The sequence below is a fragment of the Fusarium flagelliforme genome (genome assembly GCF_020744385.1).
Source record: "Fusarium flagelliforme strain FIESC 12 MPI-CAGE-AA-0113 chromosome Unknown B0J16scaffold_5, whole genome shotgun sequence".
NCBI classification, from domain to species: domain Eukaryota; kingdom Fungi; phylum Ascomycota; class Sordariomycetes; order Hypocreales; family Nectriaceae; genus Fusarium; species Fusarium flagelliforme.
In genome coordinates, this window is record NW_025763507.1 from 4,014,502 (window position 1) to 4,038,668 (window position 24,167).

Consider the following 24,167-nt stretch of genomic DNA (forward strand, 5'->3'; position numbering starts at 1 on the left):
TCTATGTCTGTAGATCTCGGTCAAATAAGGTTTCTGAAGATATTTACACTTTGCACAGAGTATTATGACTCCTTTGCCCACACATGACCTTTTTTGCCTTGCCCTCACATAAGGTTTAGGCGTCTGTAGATCTCATATCTCCGCTTCGATAGAGTATGGCGACTCCTCCGTACGCGATCAAGCACAATGAGAGGTTCGAGGCGACACGAGACATCAAATGAGGCATTTACTTTTCATTGATTCTTATCGACAGCTGCAGCTCTTTTGTGATGGAGTGAGAACCGGATGTGATTCACGCCGTGATTATTTCCAGATGGCGCACAGGGTCATCCATTATAGAATGAGGCCACAGTTACAGTTACAGGCTTGGCCTGTGCACAGCGCCTCCACCACTTTCGTATCACCAAGTAACCTTTCTCTCGCAACAAAAGCACCCTTAATCTCTCAATCGGGACACTTTTCACACTCAATCCCATCACTCAAACACCAGAGAGCTCTCACCATCTTCATCAATTGTCACTTCATACTGCCCTTCACAATGAGCTCATCGGACTTGCCCGATGCCAATGATCCGAATTTGGGACTTGCCCATCCGACTGCTGAGGAGCTCGTGAAGATCTGGACAAGAACTTCTTCTTCTTGGAAAGACTCACTGCCTGTCCATGTGTTCCTCGAAGAATCCGAATACCTCACCACTGTACCCCTAGCCAAAGATGGAGGGATGACGTACTGGATTCTCGTCGACAAACGTCTTTCGCCAAATGAGCGACCAATTCTTTGCTCGTGCGAAAGCATTCTCAAGCGTGCCATTACAAGCGACCCGGACGGCAACGTAGAGGATGCTATTGTCCACGGTATTGCAAGTGTTTTCTGTTTCGAGGAGCACCGTGGACGAGGATACGCCGCCCGTCATATGACAGAGATGTCTAAAGCTCTTCGCAACTGGAAATCCGAGCAGGGTGTCATTATCGGCTCCATCCTATATTCCGACATTGGCAAGAAGTACTACTCGACTCTTGGATGGTTGCCTCATCCAAACGAGGCGCAGCTTGTGTTTCCTTCTGTTAACGGTGCGAAGCCAACTTCTGTCCAAGACATTCTGGAAGATGACATCGCGTCCCTGTGTGAGCGGGATGAGGCTATGGTTCGCGCTGCCATGGGCAATCCTTCTTCTGAGACAAAGCGAGTCACCGTTGTCCCCAATGTTGAACACATGCTCTTCCATATCAGGAAGGAAGACTTTGCTACCAAACATCTCTTTGGTCATATCCCAAAGGTCAAGGGATGCATTGCAGGCCCGCCTGGGAGCCAGGTATGGGCCATCTGGTATCATCGTTATTATGGGCACCCAGATCCAGCAGATGCTAGCAATGTACTTTACATTATGCGACTAGTTGTCGAAGGAGACGACACTAGAAGTCAGTCAACCAGCAACAGCGCTGGGAGAGAAATAGCAGGTGATCAACTGAAGGCCCTGGAATCCGTGATCAGAGCTGCTCAGGTTGACGCAGCCGAGTGGCGCCTCCAGCATGTCAAGCTCTGGGATCCTACGCCATTAGTGCGAAAGGCCATTATTCAGATCGGATTGCAGCATGAGACATCCGAACGCGATGAGCATATTGCCAGTGGCCTGTGGTATGATGCTGACGATTGCGTGGGGGCTACACCAGAATGGATTGCTAACGAGTATTACTCGTTTTGCTAAAGCACGACGCATGAATGCAGCACTACGAGTGATTTTGTAGGTAGACACGTTGATTTGGTCGGTTGGAAGATGATGGGCTTTTATTATGCACATTAGTGATGAATATCAAAATGCACATATTTTATGAATGAGAATACAAAATAGACCTGAATATATGCGGGCGAAAGCATCAGATGTCATTCGAGTATGACTGTAGCTATTTCTCGTATTGTTTATGCATGATGATAAAACGTTGGAATGTTGGAACAACAAGATGGACGAGGCACAGGTCATGGTTGTTGGTGACAATCCATGCTGCAGTCAGTTCACTCCGTTGTTCCCTCGCCGAACACTTGTCCTGTCTGATAGGCCTAATATCATTTACCGTACCCAAGATACTTTGCCTTCCAGAACTTACATTTCTTGCAACTGACCCGGAATACCAACGGCCAGGCGCAGGGTCTTTGCCGCTGCAGTGGGGGATGAAGGCTAGCGCTGAGAATGATGTGCCTATCCACTTGGAGAGCACTCTTGAAGCAGCAACACTCTCGTTTCTCTCATCTGTTCGCCCTCGATACTTCCAGTTTTCCACATGAATCTGGTGATCTGAAGTACCAAGGGTGGTGGCTATTTCCTATTCTCTGTAAGTACCCTGCTACAGCACTATTACAGGGCAAGTATTGACAGTCTAAATAGTCGGAGTTACCGCTATTGTGTCTATTCCTACTATCATATTGGCTTGAAGATTAATGCAATCTCAAACTGGTGGAGCCGTAAAGAAACTCCGGTTGTGTCTCAGCAAGGATTGCCTGAGGGTAGGACTGAAGATGTCAGGAAATTCAGGTCGCTTAGGAGCCGGTTTCGAAGACCTACGCGGAGGGTCAATCCAGTGTAGCTCCTTTTATCTTCGCAGTGTTAGCTATGTCCTATGAAGTAACTACAGTTGGCTTCGTCAAGCGAATTCTCAATTGCTTATAATATAATTCCAGCAATAGTTACTTTACCGCTAAATTTTAGATTGACCACAGCTTTCGCGAGTCTCCACAGGTTGGCTCGCGTCCGGGAATAGCTTACCCTTTGGACATATTCTCCGAAGGTGAGAACCAACAACGTTTACCTATCCAATAACAAATAACAAAATTCTTCATAACGACATAATGATGCATACGTTCATCCCAGAATAGAGGGGAACCCGGCTCAGTGAGTGGGTAAATGGCGCATCCTACCGTATTCAGCAGGTCGCTTGCGGTAACTCGCCCTATAGGATGAGACTTCAACCTCTCAAAGGTCCCACGTGATTGTTGGTGGCATGATGCATATCGCTTGTAGAAAACAGATCTCGTCTTTTTTAATCGACCTTTTGAACTTACTGAACGTGACATTGTTGACCGCCAGATCTTGAGCGATCTGTTTTTGAGAGTTTCACAATGGTCGCCACGCCTCACGAAGAGACCATCGTTGCCGACGACAATGTGAGTATCCCGCAGGCGCGATCAGACAGTTCATGCAACGAGACTTACCCACTTCTAGGTCGCAAGCAGCGTCATTGACGATGACGACTCTGCGCTCGGGGGAGTTAGTATCTCTTAAATCCCAAGACAGCTACATCTAACAGCCATAGGATGCTTTCAGTGACAGCACATCACTAAAGTCAAGTATCTTGAAGTACCGTGAGGAGAACGGAAGGACTTATCATGCATACAAAGACGGAGGTAAAACTCAGACTGAAGTATAACAGTAGCGAAACTACTAATCCGATATGTTTGTCAGCTTATGCGCTTCCTAATGATGAGGTATAGTGGCTTGATACTCTATCTCCCTGGAATTTTTCTGACTTGGATCAAATAGGTCGAGAATGAGCGATTAGGTACACGAAACCTCCTTCTACTATCATCGTATCTAACATGAATCTTACAGATTTACAGCATCATCTCATGCTTCTCACATTCGACGGAAAACTCCATGCGGCTCCACTGCCCGAGAAGCTTGACCGCGTATTTGATGTTGGATGCGGTACAGGAATCTGGTCTATCGAATTCGGTGCGTAGCACAAACGTTTCTTTCTCTCATGTGTATACTAACAGTGACCTAGCGGATGAACATCCAGAGACCCAGGTTTGTTTCTTAAGGAATGACCTTGGGCGACTTTCTCTAATTATTCTAGGTCATTGGAGCTGACTTGAGCCCTATTCAACCTTCAGCGTATGTGACAGATCGTTCCATAGAAGACGGGTATTCACTGACTGTTTGCTAGTGTTCCACCAAACGTAACATTCTATGTTGACGACGTAGAAGAGTCCTGGGATTACTCTGCCAAGTTCGACTTTATCTTTGCTCGTTTCCTAACCGGGTCAATTCGAGACTGGCCCAAGTTCTTCAGGCAGAGCTATGAGTTAGTCGTCACACCCTGACTTAGGTCCACAGCTAACCACTTCCGTTCAGGAACATCAACGCTGGTGGCGTCATCGAATTGATCGACTGCATCTACCCAATGGCATCAGACGATGACACCCTATCCAAAGACTCAGCACTGTACAAATGGTCCAAGATGCTTCTTGATGCCTTTACCGACATGGGCTCTGGCTTAGATAGCGTCTTGAGATACCAGGAACAGCTCGAGGAAGCTGGTTTTGTTAACGTTGAAGTAGTCAAGCGAAAGTGGCCTCTGAACGCATGGCCAAAGGATCCAAAGTATAAGCAACTCGGTCAGTCAATCCATAATCTGTCTTTATCCTGATACTAACAACTTCTGATGTAGGAATTTGGTCTTTTGAGAATGGAATGAACGGCCTATCTGGTGCTAGCCTTGCTGCTTTTACCCGGCCTAAAAGTGCGGGTGGTCTTGGCTGGAGTGCGGGAGAGGTTGAACTGTTCCTCGCCGATGTTCGAAAGGATCTTAGGAATCTGAAGATCCATGCGTATTGCCATATGTGAGCCCTCCCGTTATTTCATGCACCGAGTGGATAAACTAACAAGCAGTAGTTGGTCTGTATATGCGACGAAGCCAGAGCAGTAAGGGTTTTATTTCGGGGCTTGAGCTGTGTTGATGTTGGGTGTCGATGGGGTAGCGACTTAGTATTAAACTTTTGTCAGAGAAAATTGGAACAGATTGCCGGAACCTGGGGTAGGGCATTGTGCCTAGATAACATTCGTCAAATGAGATGAGAGTCAATCTTAGTACAACTCTGTTCCTTGGAACACCCTCCGCTTACTACTTGCGCTAGGCCTATAGAGTTTGGGCTTCATGACGATCTGCGTTCCAAAACTGGGGTAAGATTGGTAATGAAGGCACGGAGAAACCAGAGCCGGGTCTTTCGGAGCTATTAGTATCTTCAGATAAATGGATAGAGACGCGACAAGATGGAAGTTGACCGAGCAAAACAGAGTCTAGTGATTCATAGTGCTTAGACGATCACCACTGCATCGTTAAGCATAACGCACTTTCTCCGCAGCGTCAGTAAAACCAGTGTGCGGGTTCCCCAAGCGAGTCATTTCCACGGAGAATCTCCACGACTACACCGTTAGTCCTTGCGGGGAACACGACGGTCAGAGTTCGCCTAGTCTACCGTAAACGAGAGAGGGAATTATTTTTGGGTTGAGGGGTTGTCTCGTAAATGGGGAAACGGTGGATGCCGTGCGCCTTCTACGGTGCCGGTTATCCGTGCTGATCCCCCAACACTGACAAAAGTTCTGGAAGTGAGAGCTAGGGTGTGACCGGGAGGTTATTTTACTTGGGGAAACTTAAACGTCAGTAGTCCATTGAATCTCTTATCGGGTAGTATGAGTAGAATCAAAGCAGGTAGAGGTGAAAAGACCAAAGACCATATCAGGGTTGTCTTTTAGGCCTGGGATACACCTCTTGGTGAAAGCAATGAGTAAAGACAGAGATAAGAAAGTGGGAGGATGCGGGGAATTGCACTATCTCCGCATGAAAAAGGGCCGTTGGAGTCGTCCACGCTCCACAATCGGCACGAAATATCCGTAGTGCTGCGGGGTTAACCAATCATCTACTCGTCAAATCATTAGCAGGAATTCTCCGTCTTTGCCCGTGGGGCCAATTTACTACGTTGTATTCACTCGGCGGACACTTGTCCGAGTCCTCAATGCTATATATGGCCTATCTCTCGCTGTTCGGTTTGTTCTGAGTAGACTTGTATCGTCACTTTCTTGTCTGTCACGATGAAGTTCACTCTTGGTAACCAGGCCGCTATGGCGGAGACGCCTAGTGAGGTGCTAAACTGGCGTCTTTACTGGAGCACTTTTGTCTTTGGTACGTCATTTCCCTGTTTTCAGCCTTTTCTTGTGCTGATAATTCCAAGGTATTCTTGGTGCGAGTCGTGGTTTGGATGAAGGCCTTGTCGGAGGCATGGTCAATCTCAAAAGCTTCCAGGAAGAATTCGACCTTGATGAGGGCTCAAAAGAACACCAAGCCCAAGTCGAGTCCAACATCACCAGTATGGTCCAAATTGGTTCCATCGCTGGTTCACTGTTGGCCTTCTTCCTCTGCGACAAGATCGGTCGTGTACGATCACTCCAGGTTCTTTGTCTGCTTTGGCTTGTTGGATTTATCATTGTTGTTACCAGTCATGGAAGCGTTGGTCAGATCCTTGCTGGACGATTCATCGCTGGTCTTGGCATTGGTATGACAGTCGTTGTTGGTCCGACGTATCTTGCTGAGACTGCTCCGCGTGCTATCCGTGGTATGCTTACCAATATCTTCGCTGGATCGGTTTACCTTGGTGTTATGATTGCTTATTTCAGCAATTGGGGTGCTTCTATTAATCTCCCCAACACTTCGCGATGGCAGTGGGTGGACCCTCAGATGTGCCACATCGGCTTCTCAAGGTAAGTTCCCGCCGAGCTTTTCTCCAGGCATCACACTCTAACTAATAACTTCTTTGCAGCTTGCTTCTTCTTCTATCCTTCACCGTCCCCGAAACCCCCCGCTGGCTCACCATGAAGGGCCGAAACGAAGAGAGCACCAAAGCCCTGTGCAAACTCCGCCAACTCCCCGAAACACACCCTTTCGTCCAAGCCGAACTCTACGGTATTCAAGAACAGCTCGAGCGTGAACAAGAGGCCGTCCTCGGCGTGTCAAGATGGGGCAAGCTTCGCGAGCTTCTCACCATCCCTGCCAACCGATACCGTCTTATGCTCGGTTTCATGGCCCAGCTTCTCGGTCAATGGTCCGGTGCCAGCGCCATCACCATCTACGCCGTTGAGTTCTTCGGTGTTCTTGGAAAGACTGGTCAATCTGAGAAGCTCTTCGCTACCTGTATCCTTGGTGTTGTGAAGCTTACTTCTGCGTACCTCTGCGCTTTCTTCCTGGTTGATTTCATCGGACGACGACGTTCTTTGTACGGCGGTATTACTCTCCAGATGATCTCCATTCTTTACATCGCCATCTTCCTCGCCATTGTCGGTACTGAAGCTCTCGAGAACGGAACCTTGACACCCTCGCAGAAGCACGCTGGTGTTGGCGCAGTCGTTATGCTCTACCTCTCCGGTGTAGGCTGGACCATGGGCTGGAACTCATTCCAGTACCTCGTCAACGCTGAGATCTGGCCTCTCCGTCTTCGAGCCCTAGGTAGCTCCATCACCATGTGTCTTCACTTTGCCAACCAGTACGGTAACACCAAGGCTGTTCCGCTGATGCTGCTTTCTATGACGAGCACCGGATTCTTCTTCTTCTGTGCAGCTGTCTGCCTGCTTGGTCTGATCTGGGTCTTCTTCTTTGTTCCTGAGATGGCCGGTCGATCGTTGGAGAGCACTGATGAGTTGTTCTCTCTGCCTTGGTACAAGATTGGTCGTTATGGAAACAAGCTTGCGCCTGATACTGAGGCTATTATGGCGAGGGATGAGAAGGCTGATGTGAAGGAGGAGGCCAATGAGGTCGAGTACCGCAGGAATTAAACTACTATAGATGATAGCTACGATACAAATCACGAATTGACGTTACTTGGAACAATGCCTCAGCCCGCGCGTAGTACCGTAGAAACTCACCAGGATGGGAACGCCACAAGGTACCATTTTTAGTGCTCTTATCAGATCTTTATTCTGCTATGAACCAATTATCATATCAGCCCTAACTTTACCAATGGAATGCACAGGTTGTTCCCAATCTCATGAGTTTGTACGGTAGTCTGTGTCTTGATACCCTTTCTTTCGTGATATCTTGGTGTAGATCTATTCCATGATGTCTGATTTCCAATAGCACCAAACAGCTTTTGGCCTGGTCAACTTGTTGCTGAAGTTGAGTGATTTTTAGCCCAGGTACTGTTGTCTTTGCTCACATCAACTTTGAGACATGTTGTCTCCCAAGCACCCAAGTCACCACTCTGACAGTGGCGAGATACACCCCAAATCCCCACCTCCACTCCTTAATAGGCATAGTACAAAGTACCCTCATTCTCAGACTGTCGGATCTTCTTGTTCTCCTGCATCAACCAGAATCGCATACCCCAAGCTCCAATGGCAGTCGCCACACTGAGCCCAGCACTTGAAGACATGGCCATGGTGTATCGAGGCTCATCCGAAGAGGGCCACATATAGGGTGTCCAGATGAAAGATGCCACAGCGATACAGTTGACGATAGCAAGTGAGCATGCCTTCTTCTCCTTGGTTTGGGAACAAGTCGCTGATACCCAGCCGAGGATGATGCTGTTGACGGCGTAGGTGCCGATGGAAAAGACACACATGGCGACTGTAAGCCAGATTAGTGATGGTGTTGAGATATGTCGGGAAGACTTACAGTATCGAGCACCTGTGTTGAGGGTAGCGCATCCAAGGACAAAACCAAACACAGCAACAGCTTTCGCGATAGTAATATGCCTATCAAGTCAGCAATGATTCACTAAAAGACAAGAGCAACTCACCAAGTCCTCTCATTGAATCGTCCTGAAGACCAGGACCAGGCAATCGAGATCACTCCCGCAATCAAATAAGGAGGACACGTCAAAACAAGCGTAATAGTCTGATCAAAGCCCAACGTCTTGACAGCGGTAGGAAAGAAGTTCTTGAACCCATTTGCGCCAAGATGGCAATGCTGCATCACTACAAACAGCCATACCTTGGGGTCTTTGGCAGCAGAGATAATACCTGTCCAGCTGGTAGATTCGCCTGAGTTCCCGACCGTGTCGCGCTGAGTGCGCTCGTGAGCGAGGGTTTGTTCTTCGGGTGTGAGCCAGCGTGTTGTTAGGGGCTCATCGGGGAGGACGAAGAAGCCTGCTAGGGCAACGAGGAGTGTTACTGCGCCTTGGATTATGAAGAGCCATTGCCAGCCAGCGAGATTAGCCTGGAGTTGTCAGTGACTGTCAATCATCCCGTTTCTATAAACTTACCATTCCGTCCATCTCAAAGATACCCAATGCAATTAGTCCAGCAAACGCAGTAGCGAGGATATTTCCAGTGTAAAGAATTGAGATACGCGTAGCAAGCTCCTTTCGTGTGTAGAATCTCGCCAAGATATACAATGCACCTGGATAATACGGCGCCTCAGAAATACCAAGGAAGAAGCGTGTAAGCAGCAATCCTGTGTAGTTTCGGCTGAGTGCTGTAAGACCGCTGATGATAGCCCAGACTGTCATACAAGACGCCATCCAGATACTGGGTCTCACGCGTGTAACGACCATGTTGGCTGGGATACCGACGATAACGTAGCCTGCGAAAAGAATGGAGACACAGGTTTGGTATTGTGTGCCTGTGAGTTTGAGATCTTTCTCGATGGTGTTGAGTCGGGCTAGAGCGATGGCGTTGCGGTCCTTGCCATGTCAATTTTTCCATCAGGCTGTGGAGTCGAGGTGCTTACCAAGTAGTTCAGCCAGTACATCAACCATAGAATCGGCATAATCCACCAGTCCAGCTTCTTGACGAGAGCGATCTCTCGAGGGTCTGTCTTTTCGTGGGCGCCCGAGTAGTCACGGGCTTGAGGCGCTGTTTTGAGGACTTCCTCAACCTCGTCAATTGGCACGGGAGCGCCATCTTCCTTGTCCTTTCTGTCCATCGAGTGCCTTGCGTTCATCTTGGCGTTGGGGTATGTGCCAGTTGACGCACAAGAACTGCGGTGCAACACCACTTTATATGCCTGACCAGAACCCAAGGGACTCAGATCTAGATGCCGGGCATCAATCTATGTTTCATTGCATGTCAGATGGTTGGCAGTTAAGCCAATCTAGACGCCTCAAGTAGCAAATCCCTTCCCCAACCGTGCGGGGCCGTCGTCAATAATTGGTGGCTTCGTTGCCAAGAGTAACTTGGCAGGCGGGGTAGTGTTAGTCCATTACCTTAAATCAAGCTTAAATTTTCGCTATGCATGAGGCTAGAGAATTATTGGAAGGTGCATGAGTAAGAGATTGGGGATACCTGGTAATCTGCGTACAACTGTCCATGGAGGGCGGTCTGACAGTCAGCCAGCCAAGCGACACTATCCTCTGTTGGGTCATTTGGAGTACTGAACGGGTCCTGATTGCAGGATTACGTCGTATTGACTATTACCAGTTATGTATTCTTGTGCTCAGAGAACGTTCAGACCATGTGTAGATAGGCTTGGGTCTTAGTATCCTCTCCCAAGGCCAGCCACTGTTCTTCATTTACAAGGTGGATTCACAACAGACCAACGCGATGTGACGGGTTGGAATAAACAAGAGGAAAGAGCGACGATTAATCTTTTGTGGGAATTGAGGTGTTGTTAGCCATTGGGGGTGTAATGACCGTGTTGACACTTCAGCAGTAACGAGAAACCTTGGGGCAATGTCTTGGCGAGATAAGATGACAAAAGAGTCTTAGAATGTTTCATAGGTCACCAAGTCATGTGAGACGTTCAATCTGCAACATGGGCTAGGCTTGTAAGGCTGAAGATGCAGGTATGAGGCACATATCTCGACGTATTTCAAGAGGCCACTACAAGTTATGAGGTGGATAGGGCAAAAGTGTCAAAGATGTCACCAAGTTGATCTACAGTGGACAGAGAGTTGGATGGTAAGTATATATTTTAACCGCTGATTTAGCTATACTAGTAACCAAGCATCAGACAGCTACCGTCTAAATATTTTCACAATCGCAAAACAAGTATATATGTAACAGGAAGAATATGTGCAGTGAGGCCAACAACTAGGCCATGAAACCCCCAATGCTTCGACAACCTCAAGACCAGCAATGAGATACTAGTTCAAAGCATCCTCCTCAACAGTCCACATTTAGCGGAGAGCCTGGACAACAGAGTTGTAGGCAGGCTTGGGCTGGTACTGAGCGTTGAACAGAAGGCTGTCGTGCTCCTTGCGCCAAGAGTCCTTGTCAGAGACACCCCAGACAGTGATACCGACACACTTAGGGACGTTGAGGCAGGCCTTGGTGACGGTGGCGTAGTCAGCAGCAGGGGCAGTGCGGATATCGAGCTCAGTGATGGCAACCTCCTTGACACCAGTGGAAGCCATCTGCTGGAGAGCAGCCTGGACACCGTTGGCGGCACCGGGGTCGAGATGGGTCTGAGAACCAATACCGTCGATGGGGATGCCCTGGGCAATCCACTTCTTGACGTGGGCGACCATGCCGGCCTTGAGCTTGGAGGCGTTGGGGTCGTCAATGCTGTAATCGTTGATGTACAGCTTGGCGTTGGGGTCGGCGGCGCGGGCAGCGCGGAAGGCAATGCCGACAAACTCCTCACCCAGAACCTGGGTGAAGGGAGAGTCCTTGCGGAGAGAACCGTCCCAGTCGAAGATCTCGTTGAGAACGTCCTATTGTTGTTAGTAAGATTTAAAGGCCAGAGTGATAAGAGTGTACATACCCAGGCGTAGATCTTGCCCTTGAAGTGACCAGCAACATTCTTGATGTGGTTCTCAATGGCAGCCTTCAGCTGGTTCTTGTCCTTGATGTTCTTAACCCACTGAGGGAGCTGAGAGTGCCAGACAAGAGCGTGACCGCGAACCTTGAGGCCGTTCTGGGCAGCAAAGTTGACGACCTGGTCAGCGGCGGCAAAGTTGAACTTGCCCTGCTGAGGCTCGGTGGCATCCCACTTCATGGAGTTCTCGGGGGTGACCTGGCCGAAGTCGGCCTTGATGATGGCGTTGTTCTGCTGGCTCTGGAGGAGGTTGGGGTCGGTGATGGTGCCGAAGTAGGTCTTGCCCTTGGCCTTGATCAGCTTGTTGACGCTCTGCTGAGCCTGGCGAGGCTCAACGGAAGCGGGCATGGCCGCGACCAGCGAGGCGGTGAAGAGGAGAGAAGAGAACTTCATGTTGACTGTTGTTGTTGTTGAGAAAAGAGTGTGTAATTGACCTGCAATAGGAATGAATGAAGAGATGTGATTGTTTTGGATGTGAGAGTGAGTGATAATGCCAAGTGCCAAGAGGGCGGGAGGACAGGATCTTAAATATGGCAGATCTTCAGTGCACGGGTCAAGGAGGGTGGAACTCCAACATGATGATGAATCGATACTCGAGCCATGGCAATCAACAGTCTATGCCCGGGGTGGAATTCCTCCGTCTTCCACCTTTTCCCTTCTCAGTTAAACGGAACCGTCCTCCGATTGTTTCGAGGAGATTGTCGTTATGCCCAGTATGCCGGTACCCGAGCTGTCCGGGGTGTCAGAAGTCTCGGCGGTTCTAGTCACTGGCCACTGCCTTCTCAATCTCCAGCTTATTTTTACGCTTAGGGACTTTTGCGCTAAGATATCTGGGGTGCAGTTACATGGCTCCAAGACTAATCAATGGTTAGTGGACTTCTGCCCTGTGGAAAAATTGATGTATCGAATGGTTCATCAGGCTAAATGAGCCAAGATGCATCGTGACGATGGGACGACTCTCGGCATTTTTGTTTACTTGGCAAAATGACGATCCCTAACGATGCAAGGTAAAACCACCGACACAGTGAAATGTCTCCTTATCGAACGTACCGAACTCGACCCATTATTCTCGGGAGTTCTGGACCCAGTCTAGTCTAGGGGCAGGGGCTCATTTCGGCTGAATTCGACCGTCTCAGTTTAGGAGCACGATCCGATTACTGGTCTGGGGAGAGTTCAAGGGTGGAGACGCCCACGTTTCAGATTGTCTTGATATTCTAGATTTTTTCCTGATTGAGACTCATCTTGGTGGAATATTGTTCCGCCAATCAGAAGATCTGTAGCATCCACTTCCAGTAACTTGTGGCTGATAACCTTGGAACGGGTAAATTGATGTAGCATTGAGAAATATGCTCTTTTGTAGCACTGTGATTGTGTACGGAAATAATGATGGGATAGGGAAGGAGGGTTTTGGCTATGGATTGTGGTCAGCACGTGGTGATCGAGGAGTCTGTGGTAATCTGTTGATGGAATTGTGCAACAGATTGGGATTAGTGTTTTCGTATTCCCTCGACTTCAGGTCAGTGTAATGGCGTCCTGTCAGAGCGGGCGCTAGGCCTGAAAGTACAAGTGCCTAGAGAAGGGGGGCTAAGTTCACACTGTGGCGCTATAGTAAGTACCGTTTTGTGCTGGCATTTGTAAAGGTACATGTCTTACCCTATATCAGAAATGAGAGAGAGTGGGAGTTGGCAACAGAGGCGAGGTGCAGTAGAATAGTGATGTGATATAAGACAATACTGTAGTTTCAACTTATAACAACTAGAATAAGACCTCCTTTTAGTCGAAAGAAAGTGGTGTTGTGACATGTGGCAGATTTTGAACATTAAAACACCATCTCATTCATAAGGCTTTTGATATAGAAGTTGAAGATTGTAGAACTCAAGGCTTTGCCGCAACAAGCCGAAGAAAGCCGACAATGCCCGATTAATAAGAATTTTGTAGATAAGATAAGCTTATCAAAGATAAGATAAACGGCAGAAGCATCTTCCGCTCCGACAAGAGCTTAGCTGTCTTCTCTCTCAACTCAGGCTTCCTCTTCTTATAAAACACTATCTACCCTCACCTCAACCACCACTGCCCTTCAAATATCTCTTAAGTGCAACCTGTCACGAACGTACGATGGAATGCTGAACCTCTGCTTCATGAAAAAAACAGCATGAACAATCACCTGATGTCGGGATATAGACAGTCACAAGCTCAGAACTCTTCTCATGCCATAAACTTCTTGTCAGAATTTGTAGAAGATCGACATCATCTTGCGACTTTTACTTTGAGTCCCATGACGTTGTTGCCACAGACTGCTAATGCATTCTTGCTACCGTACAATGCCACTTTTGGATGTAACTCCGCGTTTCAGAACGCCATTTGCCGTATACACTTGCCCGAACTAAACTTGTATTTTGATTCTGATTGCATCACCCATATGACTCTGTCTGATGCTTGGACGTCTGCCTTGATACCTCAGCTGAATGATATCGAGGTCTGCTATGCTGATCGATGACCCGATGGTAGTGTAAACTGATCATCAGAAGGGATCTAAGTGATATCTCGAAACTTGATAAGAGGGTCTTTCAGGCACCGTTGCAAAGAGGGGTGGTGACTCTGACGTGATTGGTCATGCAGGTGGACCAGTATCGGGTTGTGGGAGGCTATGGAGCCCGATATGGAATTGCACCGGATTTACGGACAACGGGTAGGCGCTGGCTTTGTGGACAAGCTGCCTCCATGACTCCTTGACGTTCCATCTACCAGCGATGGTTGATTCGACGAAAGAGACATACTGCACAAGTCATTGTCCTCTCCAGTTATTCATCATCATCAAGCAACCGCCAACTGAAGACACCGTCGTAGGAGAAACAGCTCCGACCATCTGTTTGTTCAGCTGTTAAGACGTCCCCAGACCTTAGAACAATTTGCCCCTGGCAAGGGTAGGCTCCTGACCAATCAACTGCCATTTATGGATCTATTTGTGCCTGGATCTAAGCTCTATTTGGCTGATCTTGCGGCAGCCACAGCTGAGGTAACCCTGCCAAGACGGACTGAAACACGGGAGAATTATGGGGATCTAAAGACAGAATCGTTCCATCAATGATCAAGCGCCTTATCTTGGCGGTTGGCTACAGCGCTGTCACTGTTAGGCGAAACGTCAGACTTCGAATAGAGTGCGGCCAAGTTCCTAGCGTGAACTCTACCAACCTAATGTTCCTTCAACGGCTGTCTATTGTCGGTAAACTTTAAGACGCACTATAAGCTTAATATTCTAAAAGAAGTCACAGAGATAGGTAACAGAAGTTGCAATGAACAGCCACCGTTCTCACCGGCGTTTATAAACAGCAAGGATAACGGGCTATTAAAAACTCGGACAGCTAGAATTCTCCGAATTCTAAAGTCTAGTCAGTATTTGCCAAAATGTCATTGGTTCGATAATCGAGTAAGCGGTGGTCGAAACGCGATGAAACCAGGGTGAGCAGGGGTCCTAGATGCCCAGAGAAACTGAACGTCTGAAGTAAGATTAGAGGCGTCGAAACAGGCCGCAAAAGTGGGAAACAGACACAGAACCGTCAAATAGAAACTGTCTTTGGAAGCCAAGAGAAGAAACATATGATGGATGGAAGACCGTTATGGTAGGATCGCGGAAGGGAACTTGAGACGATGCAGGCCCCAGGGTCATATACGGGACGGACGGTGGATGGGCGCTAAGGATGAACAAGAGCCCCATTGAGATACGTGCTTTCTTGAACTGATAGGAGATAGATTCGATATAAATACCATCGACGACCTCGCTCAAAGGTTTTCGAATCATCCATTCATCAATTGCCCATTTCATTCGTTTCAAAGAGCTAGTCTCACTTCATTCTTTCTTATCAACTTACAATCTTTATCGACTTCTGTCACCAACAACTCATTCACTTTTTTCTCCAGCAAACCAATCAACTCTTTCAAAATGAAGACCACCGCTTACCTCTCCGCTGTTCTCGGCCTCGCCTCCGCCGTCAGCGCTCACTACACCTTCGACAAGCTCACCATCGGCGGTCAGCAGGAGGGAACCGACAACCAGTACATCCGCAAGCACCAGAACGGATACATGCCCATGAAGTTCAAGAACGCCCCCGCGGGCTCCATCTCCCCCAACGACAAGGACTTTGTCTGCAACAAGGGCTCCTCCGCTTCTCCCGATGTCTTCAAGGTCAAGGCTGGTGACGAGGTTGGTCTCAAGCAGGCTTTCGGTGGTACCGGTATGCAGCACCCTGGTCCTATCCAGGTCTACGCCGCCAAGGTCGACAACGCCGCCACCGCTGACCCTTCCAACCTCGACTGGTACAAGATCCACCAGGGTCTCGTCTGCAAGTCTGGCAGCCCCGAGGAGCTCCGTGGTCCCTCTTGGTGCTCTTGGGACGAGGACTCCGTCCACTTCAAGATCCCCTCTACTCTCCCTGACGGTCAGTACATCGTCCGTGGTGAGCACATTGCTCTCCACGGTGCTCACGGTGGTGAGGCTGAGTTCTACACTGCCTGCGCTCAGCTCGAGATCTCCGGCAACAGCGCCACCAGCATTCCCGGTACCTCCGTCAAGATCCCCGGTGTCTACAAGCAGGACGACCCTGCCGTCAACTTCTCCCTTTGGGGCTCTTCCACCGCCTACGATCTCACCCCCGGCCCTGATGTCATCCCCGGTGGTACCATCCGTGGTTCCGCTGACGGAAAGGCCGGTGACGTTGTCAAGACTGTTGAGGGTGGTGCCGCTCCTGCTGCTGAGTCTCAGAACCAGGCTCCCGCTCCCCAGCAGAACCAGAACCAGAACCAGCAGCAGGGCAACAACGACTCTGGCTGCAACTCTGCTCCCTACGTCCGCCGCCACGCTCGTGACGTCGTTGTCCGTGCTTAAGTTCAAATGTAATTGATTCAGGGCCAGTTGTGAAAGACTGGCAAGTTTCACGCAGGACGTGGTGTTTGACAGTTTTTTCATTCACTGGAATTTGGAGGAAGAAAACAATCTCGATAAACATGATAAGAAGAAAGTTTCTTCACCTTTATACTGTATCTATTATCATAGCTTAACTAGCTAAAATATATTCTGGGCTAGAATTTATCCTACAACGTTAATTCACTAGTGACCGTTTCATTCCCATTCCCCGATACTCGTATAATTGTTTGTTCAGGTGATCCACCGTTCAGTTGAAATAAAGTTGATCTGATTGCCATCTCCCGATACTCGTATACTTGTTTTAACACTAGTCTAGTAGCAGATCTGCGATACTCGTACAATTGTTTCTTCGATTGATCTACCGTTCTGCTGGGACGACGCTAATCTAATTGCAATATCGCAATACTCGTATACTTGTTTCTTCAAGCGATCTGCCGTTCAGCGGGAGCAACGCCGATCTAATCGTAGATCCGCGATACTCGTACAGTTGTTTCTTCAGGCAATCCACCATTCAGCTGGAACACGCGGATCTTGCGATGATCGCAAGCCCTGTGCGTCGTTAATCGGGTTGTTAATTAACATGTTTCGCGAACCAGTCGATCGGACCTTGTTCTGTGGTCAGTTCACGAAACATACATAAGTATATGCACAACTATGCATATGGAATATGCATAACATATGCATCTGCTTATTCTCGTATGCACGTCTGCTCGGTCCTTTAGCCGGCAACTGTAATCGGCAAGGACTCAACCCCTGCTGTCCCTCTCCTGCCTGGGTTGATCAATTGAAAAAAGGGGTAAATTAACAAACGCCTCGTTATAACGGATGACCTTTGTGGTCGAATAACTATTCGTGGAGTATTTTTCACGACAAGGGACACTTTTGACCGTAACACAGCCCCGCTGGTTCGGGACGGACTTTCAAGATGTGAGGCTCAGGATCAACTTCCTTGCCAGCCATTGGTGGAATTACGAGACCAGCTCAATATACTCCTTGCATGGTATCACCCACCAACAGGCCTAAGGGCATCAGAAGAATTGGCCCTTGGAGGCGTAAGAGACGAAATAATCTGGTCAACGTATGTGAGCTTAGACTAGCACTTAGGCTACTTTATTCTGGTAGCCTAAGCCATAGAGGATGATTCTTTTGTTACCCACCTAACAGGACGACGTGCCGCGGGAACTGAATGTCTCTGTTGTACCACAAAGTACCGGGTTTTGTCTTTTGCCATGAGAAGAGGATGTCTCTATGCATAACTTTAAGGTAGCCGACTTCAAGACGACTCTGACACTGGCATGATACGACACGTCCTCGCTCTCGACGTGTGCACTAAGAAGACGTTAAGTATATATATCCCAATGTGGAGTTTGCTTACAACAATAACACGAGTCATGTTCTCAAGCGACCGTGGTGTAGTGGTTAGCATTAACGCCTTCCAAGCGTTAGAGAGGGGTTCGATTCCCCTCGGTCGCATTTTTGCAATTTGCTGACGGTTGTGTTTCATTCTTCTTTTGTTATGAATTCGTAGTTATGGTTTTGCAGAGATAGTGACGCTGTTCGGTATGTGAAGGTTGTGGTAGAAGGCTCGATTGCCCCCCTGCGTATTTGTTACTCGCCGTTGTTGCTTGATTGGCAGGAAGTGACTACTGGCAATCAACACAATGTCTGTGCAACCTCTTCTCCGTGTTCACTGTCCAGGCATCCTCTACTCTAGGACTGATCACAAGCGATTCCCGATGGTTGCGTTTTTGCATTTGCCTAGAGCATGTCTTTACTCCTTTTTTGTGCTGTCAATCAGTAGCTCTTTGTACTTTCGTAGGGATGGTCATGTACGTTATATCTTTCATCTGTGCCGTATATAAAATCTGCAGCTATAACTACTGTATTTAGTCGAACCACTGAACGGAACGCTCAACAAGTACAACTACAATCACCATTTATATTCCCATCAGTTCCAATAATTCTTAATCTGGCGGTCGGGGATCTTTTGTAGTCTTCCCTTGCTGCTCGTTACTGCATCCTGACCCTCATACAACTTAAAGACACGGTAAGTATTACCCTAAGGCAATAAGCACATATGATGTTAGCTTGCTTACACTATTCAAACTATACAGTCTCTGTATAATTTTATATACTTGTGTTAGTGTTAAGTTGGCAGTAAACTAGTGTAGTACTTATCTGAACTGCAAAACCCGGTCGAAAACCAGGTACCTGTTTAGTGCTTCCCCGATTGGCAATATCCCCTTGTAAGGTACCCCCAATATGCCTTGGCGCAACGCAAGGAATAGCTTATGATACGTCACCTTTGTCGGTTGTGGTTGGTCACGTCAGCCTTACTTTACTCTGTGTAACCAACATGTGCTCCAATCGATAGCCCAAAGACTATCGATTTTTAAACCAATCATGTCGATTCTTGGTTTCTTGCCAGCGGCCCCCGCTTTCATCCTGCGTTGACATTGTCAGCTGAACTCGTATTCCTCTCAAGTCCTACACTAACGACGAACTGCTACGACGGACTGTTGACTCTTCATAAGAGCCAGTCTGACTTGAGGTTTAAATAAGATGTCTTGGTTCAGTTTGGTTAAGTGTTGTGGTGATGAACCTGAAAGTCTTCCTCCGCCGAGAACATCAGCTGTTGTACAAGGTCAGGCTCCAAGGACAAGCGGCCAATCCTACCGCATACTGATACCTTATAGTAGGGAGTACTTCAGCTCCTGTGCCCGGAGAAATAGTGCCTCTGGGGTCTCTGCGTCCTGTGAATTCTCCTGTATCACCAGTCCCAAGCCAGAACTCACAGCAGGCCCAACCTACAGATGTTGCAGCAAAACAGCAAGAGGTCTTCCAGGAACTATGGCTGAAGGCTATGACGCAGGTCAAGGCATCAAAAGATGGACAGAAGCTTAATGAAGTTTTAAAAACACAGCAAATCTCTCATCTAGAAGATGGCGATATTACGGTGACGGATCTGTTCAAAAGCTTGCAGGATGAGATGAAGCGTGTTGGGCTTAGAGGCAAGTTGGCAGATATGATGGAGGATATTGTGCCTTTTTTGAACCGGTTTGCGATCGTGGGAGATGTTGCCATCAGCGCAAACCCGAACCCTGCGGCATTTCCTTGGGCTGCTGTGAGGTTTCTGCTTCTAGTACGAGACGCGTTTCCTTTTACTGACCAAAGTTACATACCGAGACTAACGTGTTTCAGAATCTTACTGCTGGACAAGAAATCAGAGCCAAAATTATCGAAGGTATGGCTGAAATGACAATCTTGGTATATCAGTGCAGCGTCTACCAGGAAGTCCACTTAACCCAAGCAGAACTGGACACCCACTCTACGCAAGAGAAGCTTGAAGAAGCCATCGTGGAGTCGTTCGTAGTCTCTATCAAGTTTCTTGGCTTTGCCCTTCGTCAACAACGGTCAGCAGCCAAGGCTGTGACAGATGCTTGGAAGACCGAAGACTTCACAGGGTATCTGACGGATCTAACCACAGCAAAAGATCGGTTGCATGATGCGGGGCATATGTGCGAGATATATCGAGGCTCAGAAAACCACGGTGTACTCAAAGATATGTATAAGATCGTCAGGCAAGAAGCTATGTGAGTGCCAAGAACCCTGAATTGTAAAGAGAAACCTGTACTCACCCTTGTCTGTAGTACGATGGCTGAAGATCGGGCCAAGGCGCAACTGAAAGACCTCCTTGTCGACCCCAAAGACGCTGTTGACCACATGCATTACCCCAGTAACTCTTTCTGCCTTGACGGTACGAGAGTAGCAGTCCTTGAGGACATCAAGAATTGGGCCAAAGATCCAAAGTCTCCTACCGTGTGCTGGCTACCTGGTCTTGCTGGAACAGGCAAAAGCACCATCGCTCGTACAATCGCCCGTGACATGAAGGGAAGCTCTTTCGGCGGTGCCTTCTTCTTCAAGAAAGGCGCTGGAAATAGGGGAAACGGACGCTTCTTATTCTCTGTCATTGCGTATCAGCTTGCTATCAATATTCCTCCCTTGCGTCAGAACATTGTAGATGTTGTTGAACAAGACGACTCGTCGGTTGTTGCCCCAAAGGATATACAGTGGCGAAGGCTAGTGCAAGAACCGCTTATTGCAATGCGGAACACTGGGCTTGACAAACCGCTTCTTCTGGTCATCGATGCCCTGGATGAATGTGAGGAAGACGATAGAGGGGAGATTCTTACACTCTTGGCATCCTGTCCTACTTCGCTCAAGGTTTTCATCACTAGTCGACCCGAGCTAGATATCGATGGCCACTTCGCGAAGACTAGACTTCATCGAGAGATAGTATTGCACCGAGTCGATCCGGGAACCATCGAACAGGATATCAACACATTCATTCGGCATGCAATCTCCAACTTTGTGCTGGAGTACAATCGAGCACACCCTCAGGATTGTATGCAACTACAGCCCGACTGGCCTGGCAATGATAAGACACAGCTCCTCGTCTCAAGGTCTCTCCCTCTCTTCATCGCTGCGGCCACCTTCATCCGTATGGTCAAAGATCGCCATTGGACCAAGAGTCCAGATGAGAAGATTGACTTTATTATTGAGACATCTGCCAAGGTTCATTCTCAGTATGACCCTTTATACAAGCCTGTGCTGAGTCTCATCTTGAGTCACTCCCCCGAAGATGACCATTATGAGATTATAACTAATTTTACTGTTATCATCGGCTCGTTCGTCCTCCTCGGCAACTCGTTGTCTGTCACTTCACTAGCCAACTTGCTAAACGTTGAACCACGAGTGGTCTTTGGTCAAGTTGATCCGCTCCGGTCGGTAATTGATGTTCCATCCGATGATAGTCCCATTAGACTGTTTCACCTTTCCTTCAGAGACTATCTTGTCAACAAATCAGCTGGAGGCCTTCAAGTGCACGAGGCCAATACCCACAAGACCCTTGCCATCAAGTGCATTGAACTGATGAAGCGGAAGTTGAAGCAAGACATGTGTGGCCTTGGGTCTCCTGGGGTTAATCGCTCCAAGGTCGACTCTGAGACAATACAGAAATCTATACCATCAGAAGTCCAGTATGCGTGCTTGTATTGGGTGTACCATTTGAAGCTGTCACTCGATTTATCTCCATATGGGGATGATGAGTATTGCAACAACATTCTATCTGAATTTCGAAGTAACCTCTTCTTAACGTGGCTAGAAGTTCTCTGTTTTATTGGAAGGGTTTCGGACTCTGTCGAGATCATATCGGAGCTTCAGAATCTAGCTCGCGTAAGTTTCTGCTTATCAATGGTTTGAGGAATGATACTGATCACTACTTAGGGAGACGAGAGAGCGGAGATGCATCAATTCTGCCAAGACGCGATGCAGTTTGTCCGCTACTTCGGCGATTGTATCAACCGAACGCCGCTGCAGCTATATTTCTCCGGGGTCATGTTCGCCCCCAGACTGAGTACGGCGCCTCAGCCTTTCGAACACCGCCAATATCCTGAATGGATTTCTGGACCTTGTAACAATGACCAGTCTTGGCCACAGACACAGCAGATGTTGCAAACCCACTATGCGGCCATTAAAAGCATAAACTTCCTCCAAAATGGCAGGTTAGCCTCAGTCAACGCCGAGGGTAGGGTTGAGATCTGGGACCCGGCATCAGGTCGTTGTCTACAGTCTCTTGCTCTTAGTCCTGAAGATGAAAGCTTTTCGCGAATTTCGTCCTGGAAGAGTTCTAAAATTGCAATCGCTTCAAAGAAAGGGATCAGAATCTGGGATCTAGATAACAGTTCTTGTTACCCGAAGCTTGTGCCCATAGGTGAGGAGGCCCCAGAACTAGCGTTTTCAGACGACGGCCAACTTCTCTGTTGTGCTGTTGCCTACTGGAACAGCGAGGATGGAGAATATACGCCTATGTTGCAGGTCTGGGATACCGAAGCAAGAAAATTTCTACGTGAGTTTCAGTCTCCATCCAAGGATCCAATCTTTCTCTCGGGACAGGGGCAACGACTGGCTTCCACAAAAGACAAATCTCTCATTGTATCACATTGGGATAGGTACCACGATATTTCCTGGGATGTTATAGGGTTATGTGATGAAGAGGCTTCGTTAGAGTTTTCCCTCGATGGCACACTCATCGCATCCCATCTGCGATATTCTGGGAACTCTTCGCCATATCCAGTACAAATATGGTCTCTGGATACCAAACAATGTTTGTACAAGTTTGAACTCCACGCCAGGGACGTGGCTTTGACGAACAAGAGACTAGCAATCAGTCATCCTACAGGAGGAGCAACTATCATTGATCTTGAGGATGGGCTGGTATGTGGCACGACCAGCGAGGAAAATTACTCGGACATAAATATCTCGCATGACGGAGGCTTTTTGGCGTCGTTTGACTTCGAAAAACTCAAAACTTGGGATCTTTCCAAGGCAACGTCAATCGCGGATTTCGACTACCACAAGACACCACCGAGCTTGATTACTCTGATCGCGGATGGAAACACGCTTCTCTCAGCATCAGAATCCGATATCAAGATTTGGGATATCTGTAATCAAGTCTGCAAAGAAACTTGCGAGATCGACAACGTGCTGCATCTCGACAGTCAGCGTCTCGCATCAGCACAGTGTGCGCCATACTTTGCAATAATTACATACTCTGACTTAGAAATCTGGCAGATCGCCCCATTACGCCGGAAGAAGGTCATAGAAATGGGAAACTTAGTGACCTGCCTGTCAATTTCAGACGATGGACGGCGACTTGTAGTAGGATACTCGACAAAGGTTGAGCTTTGGCACCTGAAACCCTTTATCAGGACAGATACCTTAACTGCCGATGGTTATGTTAAAAGTGTCGTCTCGTCTGATGACGCGTCACAGGTGGTAATTGCTACCGAGCGGTCGATTGAAGTGTGGAAGTTGCCGGGCACCCGATTACTCAAAGTCCCTCTGCCGGAAGTCTCTATCAACCAGAATACCCCTCCGTTCACATTGGTAATGCGTGGTCAAAGACTTATGTGCTGTAGGAGCGCAATGCATGTTTGGGATATTAAAACAGGCAAGTTGTTAGTTCGGTGGCAACCGGGTAGCGACGATCAAGCTCCTGTCTTCGATGTAAGCTTCTTCAACTTCGGCGAGACTGTTGAGTCTGGTGATTCAAACTACGTTACTTTGAAGTCCTTTTACCTTACTCGCAGTAGGAACTGGGTCGTGAAAGATGGGGAAAAAGTTCTGTGGCTGCCGCTTGAGTATCAGGCGCAACCTGGCATGTCAACAGTTATTCTCACAGGATCGACGATAGTTCTAGGTTCAGGATCAGGGCGAGTGTTGTTTCTGCCTTTCAGGCACTAAGCATAGCATCTTTTATTCATAGAGTGAGCGATTTCTCTTTCATAGCATAGTGTTTGATTGCCCTTTACAATCCTGAGATAACAGGTTCTCAAAACGTAAGGTAATCTATCTTAAAGTGTATCATGCCAGTATCTTTCGTAAGTGAGCTTCTAATCTCCATTGTTGTTTCGAGCAAGAGTGTTGTGTCTTGGCAGCTGTTACCAGATCATGATAAGCTTATCTATAAGAGCATCATAAGTCTCACATCTCATACCCTTGCAGCCAATATCCGTCTCAATCACTTCACTAACAAGCCCTACGACTTGACAACCCAAATCAAGCACAGGACCGACCCATTTGTATCCGCATTTAATCCTGCTTAATCATGGATCATTCCAACGGCTTCCAAATCTTGTTTCGTCGTGCCGGATGTCCCGATAACA

The 24,167-nt window shown here is 48.0% G+C and overlaps 7 protein-coding genes and 1 non-coding gene across 8 annotated transcripts; 6 read left to right on the top strand and 2 right to left on the bottom strand.

Moving 5' to 3' along the window:
* Positions 1–5: 5 nt before the first annotated feature.
* Positions 6–1,878, top strand: B0J16DRAFT_346091 (uncharacterized protein). The gene has a single exon (XM_046128384.1). It carries the CDS (start codon positions 218–220, stop codon positions 1,703–1,705), a length of 1,488 nt encoding a protein of 495 aa, XP_045982108.1. The 5' UTR covers positions 6–217; the 3' UTR covers positions 1,706–1,878.
* A 1,233-nt stretch (positions 1,879–3,111) lies between these two features.
* On the top strand, positions 3,112–4,700 carry B0J16DRAFT_357152 (S-adenosyl-L-methionine-dependent methyltransferase; the record flags this gene model as incomplete). The annotated part of the gene is made up of 12 exons (XM_046129517.1): positions 3,112–3,156; positions 3,215–3,259; positions 3,306–3,396; positions 3,455–3,477; positions 3,533–3,551; positions 3,602–3,724; positions 3,777–3,799; positions 3,849–3,886; positions 3,939–4,076; positions 4,127–4,389; positions 4,443–4,614; positions 4,667–4,700. The coding sequence occupies 12 exons, from the start codon at positions 3,112–3,114 to the stop codon at positions 4,698–4,700; spliced, it is 1,014 nt and encodes a 337-aa protein (XP_045982109.1).
* Positions 4,701–5,758: 1,058 nt separating this feature from the next.
* On the top strand, positions 5,759–7,650 carry B0J16DRAFT_346099 (general substrate transporter). The gene is made up of 3 exons (XM_046128385.1): positions 5,759–5,954; positions 6,004–6,529; positions 6,589–7,650. Exons 1-3 carry the CDS (start codon positions 5,864–5,866, stop codon positions 7,595–7,597), a joined length of 1,626 nt encoding a protein of 541 aa, XP_045982110.1. The 5' UTR covers positions 5,759–5,863; the 3' UTR covers positions 7,598–7,650.
* A 414-nt stretch (positions 7,651–8,064) lies between these two features.
* On the bottom strand, positions 8,065–9,704 carry B0J16DRAFT_363991 (major facilitator superfamily domain-containing protein; the record flags this gene model as incomplete). The annotated part of the gene is made up of 5 exons (XM_046129904.1): positions 8,065–8,387; positions 8,436–8,515; positions 8,560–8,978; positions 9,025–9,444; positions 9,492–9,704. The coding sequence occupies 5 exons, from the start codon at positions 9,702–9,704 to the stop codon at positions 8,065–8,067; spliced, it is 1,455 nt and encodes a 484-aa protein (XP_045982111.1).
* A 951-nt stretch (positions 9,705–10,655) lies between these two features.
* On the bottom strand, positions 10,656–12,155 carry B0J16DRAFT_416708 (endoxylanase C). Its single transcript, XM_046133621.1, has 2 exons — positions 11,466–12,155; positions 10,656–11,415 (listed from the first exon to the last, which is right to left on the bottom strand). The coding sequence occupies exons 1-2, from the start codon at positions 11,910–11,912 to the stop codon at positions 10,879–10,881; spliced, it is 984 nt and encodes a 327-aa protein (XP_045982112.1). The 5' UTR covers positions 11,913–12,155; the 3' UTR covers positions 10,656–10,878.
* A 3,304-nt stretch (positions 12,156–15,459) lies between these two features.
* On the top strand, positions 15,460–16,401 carry B0J16DRAFT_270855 (glycosyl hydrolase family 61-domain-containing protein; the record flags this gene model as incomplete). Its single annotated transcript, XM_046123556.1, has 2 exons — positions 15,460–15,693; positions 15,736–16,401. The coding sequence occupies 2 exons, from the start codon at positions 15,460–15,462 to the stop codon at positions 16,399–16,401; spliced, it is 900 nt and encodes a 299-aa protein (XP_045982113.1).
* Positions 16,402–17,841: 1,440 nt separating this feature from the next.
* B0J16DRAFT_t198 lies at positions 17,842–17,913 on the top strand. The gene has a single exon. It is a non-coding gene; the product is annotated as a tRNA-Gly (tRNA).
* A 1,026-nt stretch (positions 17,914–18,939) lies between these two features.
* Positions 18,940–24,154, top strand: B0J16DRAFT_308062 (uncharacterized protein). Its single transcript, XM_046124864.1, has 5 exons — positions 18,940–19,084; positions 19,140–19,582; positions 19,642–20,033; positions 20,091–21,675; positions 21,727–24,154. The coding sequence occupies exons 1-5, from the start codon at positions 19,003–19,005 to the stop codon at positions 23,743–23,745; spliced, it is 4,521 nt and encodes a 1,506-aa protein (XP_045982114.1). The 5' UTR covers positions 18,940–19,002; the 3' UTR covers positions 23,746–24,154.
* The last annotated feature ends 13 nt before the right edge of the window (positions 24,155–24,167 follow it).